General features: G+C 53.6%; 1 protein-coding gene across 1 annotated transcript in view; it reads right to left on the bottom strand.

Annotated features, from left to right (window-relative positions):
* ESPN (espin) overlaps window positions 1-4,091 on the bottom strand; it is a 140,119-nt gene extending 136,028 nt beyond the window's left edge. Inside the window, exon 1 of the mRNA XM_015406261.1 lies at window positions 3,795-4,091. Within this exon, the coding sequence (XP_015261747.1) occupies window positions 3,795-4,091 (297 nt within the window). The remainder of the gene's footprint in view (window positions 1-3,794) is intronic.
* Between the last annotated feature and the right edge of the window lie 410 nt (window positions 4,092-4,501).

Raw genomic sequence — 4,501 nt, 5'->3', positions numbered from 1 at the left:
TTTCTGTCAAGAGCTCTCTCAGCCCCACCTACCTCACGGGATGTCTGTTGTGGGGAGGGGAAGGGAAAGGAGTTTGTAAGCCGCTCTGAGACACCTGTGGGTAGTGAAGGGCGGGGTATAAATCCAATCTCTTCTCTTCTTCTTCTTCTATTCATGCGGTTCCCCCACCCCAGCCTGCCAAACTGCCCAAGTTCCACTCCCCACACCCATGTTTCTCCCTTCTCCTCAGCCTGCTGCCAGATCACCCATTTTCCCCCTCCCCTCAGCTGCTGCTTACCCTCCCCCATCCCATTTTCACATAGCTTTTGGCAGGGGTCATCTCGTAGAAAAAGAGGTGCAGGAGCTCATTAGCATAACTCATTAGTATAACTTATTTGCATATGCCACACCCCCTGACATCATGGGAAGTGTGTCAGAAGGCAACACCCACCACTCAGGCTCCACTGGACTGTTTTGGATTGCTAGCTATTGGGGGGTGGGGGGAACATGCAGATCTGTCCTCACAGAGGAGGGAGAGCTTGTACCTGAATAAAACTTGGTCTTAAAGGTGCCACTGGACTGTTTTGGACCGGGGGGCCGGGGGGAGCTCTGCAACTTACCTGGCTGCTTCTTGCTCTGACTGGGGGCTGCTGGGAGCAAGGGGCGGGGCTTGTTGCATGTGCCCGCCCCCTGGGCTCTTTACTGCCGGAGCTCCACTCCTGTGCGCTCCAGCAGGAAATGACCCCTAGCTTTTGGTTATGTGATACCTGCAGGTCAAATTTGTGGGGGTACCTCTGTATTTTGGGTGGTAACTTTATTATTTTTTTTCAGAAATATATATATTCAAGCCTTGGGCACCCCTTTTCTCTTGATGTTTTTTGATCTGCCCAGGAGGGCAGCCCATAGCTATTAGATACAGGATATCCTCCTGGCCTTTTTGGCCCTAGCAGCTGCATTCTGGACCATCGGCAAGACCCAACCAAGAGTTACCCCGTGTAGCCCTGACCTGGATAGCCCAGGCAAGCCCGATCGCATCAGATCTCGGAAGCTAAGCAGGACCAACTCTAGCGAGTACTCGGAAGGCCAACCTCCAAGCAATACCAGAGGTGGGATGCAGAGGCAGGCTCATCAAGCGACCTCTCTGAAAAAACATCCAAGCCCCCAGTAGGGGTCACCAGAAGTCAATCATGACTTTCAGGCAAGCACACAAAACACACACAGACACACTTTAAAAAAAAAAAAAAAAAAGAGTCACCCCATGTAGAGCACATTACAGTAGTCTAGCCTGGATGCCATGAAGACATGAGATGCCTCCTCTGTTGGAAGAGATACAGTTGGTGAATCAGCTGAATCTGGTAACAGGCACCCCCCCGGCCACGCAGGAGCAGTCGCAGCTCCAGAAGTACCAATAAGTTGCCGGCTGGGGTCTTCAAAGGCAGTGCAATTCCATCCTAAGGTACAACACTCACCCCCTAAATCTGTTAGCCAGAAGCAACTCCCCCCATGGCGCTACTCAGTTTCAGATTGTTTGGCCTCATTCAGCCCACCCCTGATCTCAGGCACCAGTGCAGAGTTTTAAACAAACACATTACAGAAGGCCCCCAGAACCCAAAGCATGAACCTGCAGAGGAGGCTGCTTGCTGTATCTCTGCACGAGTCGCTGCACCGGCCCTGCCTCCTTTCCTACAGTCTCCATACAGTTACTTGCCCACAATATTTTTTTTTGCCCACAAATTCTTGCTCACAATGTATAATTTTTTTACTAGCCCTCTTTGCCATATACACTTGTAGCTTAAAAGGAGGGGGGGCATGTTCTGAGAAATTTCCCTGCTTGGTCACCTGGAGGTAATTCTTACTCACCACAGGTGATCAAGCTGCTGTAGAGCACCCTGACAGCTCTATACACCCTCCCCCAGTGTATTTTTCTGCTGACGTTCGTCGGACTGCACGAATCACGGCCAAGTCATCTTGAAGCTCTAATCCCCGCCAGGCTGTTAGGAACAAGCAGCCAAACTTTAAAGGATCTAATACGGCTAGACCAGGGGTGGCCAAACTGTGGCTCCGGAGCCGAATGCGGCTCTTTCACACATATTGTGCGGCTCCCAGCAGGGTGGCTGTGGAAGCTAAATATCATTAGCAAACAAATATAATTGGACAAATAAATATCATTATCAACATCCGCTTTTACTGCTTTTGTTATTATTTTTGGCAGTCTCATTTAATGTTAATATCTGTTTGCATATTTACCAGTAAAAATGTGTAATATTTGTTCATGTCTTGTGGCTCTCAAACATCTGATGTTTATTCTATGTGGCTCTTACGTCAAGCAAGTTTGGCCAACCACGGTCTAGACTCAAAAGAGGAGTGGGGCTGGGTTTAACTGCAGCTGAGGTGCACGAGGTCGAGAGCCAGTGTGGTGTAATGGCTAGAATGCTGGACTATGATCTGGGAGACCATGGTTCGAATCCCTGTTCTGCCATGGAAGTTTGCTGGGTGACCTTGGGTCAGTCACACACACACACACACACACACTCAGCCTAATCTATCTAACTGGGTTGTTGTGAAGGTAACATGGAGGAGAGAAGAACGATGTAAGTCATTTTGGGGCCCTACTACAGAAGGAGGCTGGGTATAAATGAAATAAATAAACAGGAAAAAGATCTCAGCCCCAGAACTTATTTCCATCATAAGGACTCAAGCCCTGTTATGATAAAGAAGAGTCTGCCTCTAAGTCCACCTATGTCCCATCCCCCCCCCCCACTGCTGCTGAGTCACCCAAGGGAGGCCTGCTCCAAAGCATTAAAAGTGTCAGGTAGGAAGGACATCTGCAAACACGTGCCTTAGGCAGGGACGCCCCACAGAGAGCTAGGATTGGCTGCGGCGTCTGTCAAGGGTGCATTTGGAGGCAAATCTGGATTTGTTGCCATGTACTGCAAGGGACGGGCCCAGGCTTCCCTTTTCAAACTAGGCGGGAGTGACAGTCAGTCAGCCTCTCCAACATTTCAGATAATGTGCAGATCAGGATTGAGGAATACTTCTGTGCCCAGCCTGCACACCAATCCCATACGCTGAAAAACTAAGAGATTTACCATGGCAGAAGCTTTCTTTGTCAGATATATTTGATGAAACGGGCTCTAGTCCATGAAAGTTCAGGCCGCATTATGTCTTTATAAGAGGCCACACGACTCCTGTTTGTTTTCACAGCAAAGGACTACCCCTATGGGGATTTGGTCCCCCAGGTGGACATGCTGAATATTGCCTCCCCCCAAAAAAAACACATTGAAAAAATCACAAAAGGCATTCAATACTGATAGCCAGCTAACTCCTGATGCGCATAATAAAATTCCCCATTAATGTAACACCTTCAGCAGAAAAAGATGGGCACTCTGTACATGCTTTTAGGAACTCCGGCCTTTCTTTCCAGGCATTACTATGGTGATCAACCACAATCACCTCGTTTAGCTTTTTCAGTGATTGACGTCTATGCAGCAAGGTGCCCGACGGAACCAAATCCTAGCCGAAAAGCTGCCCCCTCCCACAACTATGTTTGCTGGAGAAAATTACTGATAAAGAAAAGGACTCAGTGTGCGCTCAGAAGTGCTCTTCCCTTTATGCTGCGCCCACTTAAAGCAAGTCCCGGGGCCGAATCCCTCCCCAGCTCACCCCTTGCCAGATGGCCTAAAATGAACGATTTCTATTTGACTGTTTGACAGCCGATTGAACGAGTCAGACGAGTCAGGTTTCTTTGGGCACGTGTGCCCGGGCCGCAAAGCTCTCCAAGGCGCGCCCGGGGTTCCTCCGACGGCGATGCCTACCTGGACTCGACAGCCTCCCTGGGTGAGCAGCCACTGGAGACAGGCCAGGTTGCCGGTGGCGGCGGCGTCGTGGCCCGGCGTGGCCCCGTTGCGGGCCCGGCCGTTGCCCGCCAGCCCCGCCTCCTCCACCAAGTAGCGCAGGCAGTTCAGCTTCCCGGCGCGGGCGGCGTGGTGAGCCGGCGAGGCGCCCAGCGGGTCCCGGAGCGAGGCCGGCTGCAGCTGCCCCTCGCCTTGCAGCGACTTGAGCGTGTCCACGTCCCCCTGGCGGGCGGCCTGCAGGGCCCGCTCCAGGGCCATGGCCGCCGCCGCCTCGCCCTCCGCCTAATCCGACGGCAGCCCCGTCCGCCTTCACCAGAGGGGGGGCGCCATGCGAGACCCGCCCGGCTGGCCCCGCGGGGTTGGTCTGCCGCCTCGGACGCGGAAAGCACCTCGGGGCGCTGCCTCCTGCGCCTGATCCGCTTAGTCCGGGGCGAGGGCGAGGGAGGGGGGCCCGGCACCGTTCCGCCCGCCCCCTCTAACTCCGCCTCTCTCGACCCCTCGGCGGCTGGAGCTTTGCGGCTCCTCCGAGCTCGCCTGCGCAGCGTGGTTGCCCGTCCGAGGCTTGGCACCAGCTCCCTCCGGGTGCTCCTCGCCGTCTCCGAAGGCCGCCGAGCGCCGTACGGCGGCTCCCGCTCCTCCTGCCGTCTGCCTCCCTTGCTGCCGGACCG

The sequence above is a fragment of the Gekko japonicus genome, unplaced genomic scaffold, assembly GCF_001447785.1.
Source record: "Gekko japonicus isolate JY-2015 unplaced genomic scaffold, Gekko_japonicus_V1.1 scaffold1383, whole genome shotgun sequence".
Lineage (NCBI taxonomy): Eukaryota > Metazoa > Chordata > Lepidosauria > Squamata > Gekkonidae > Gekko > Gekko japonicus.
This window is presented reverse-complemented; position numbering and strand designations above follow the sequence as displayed.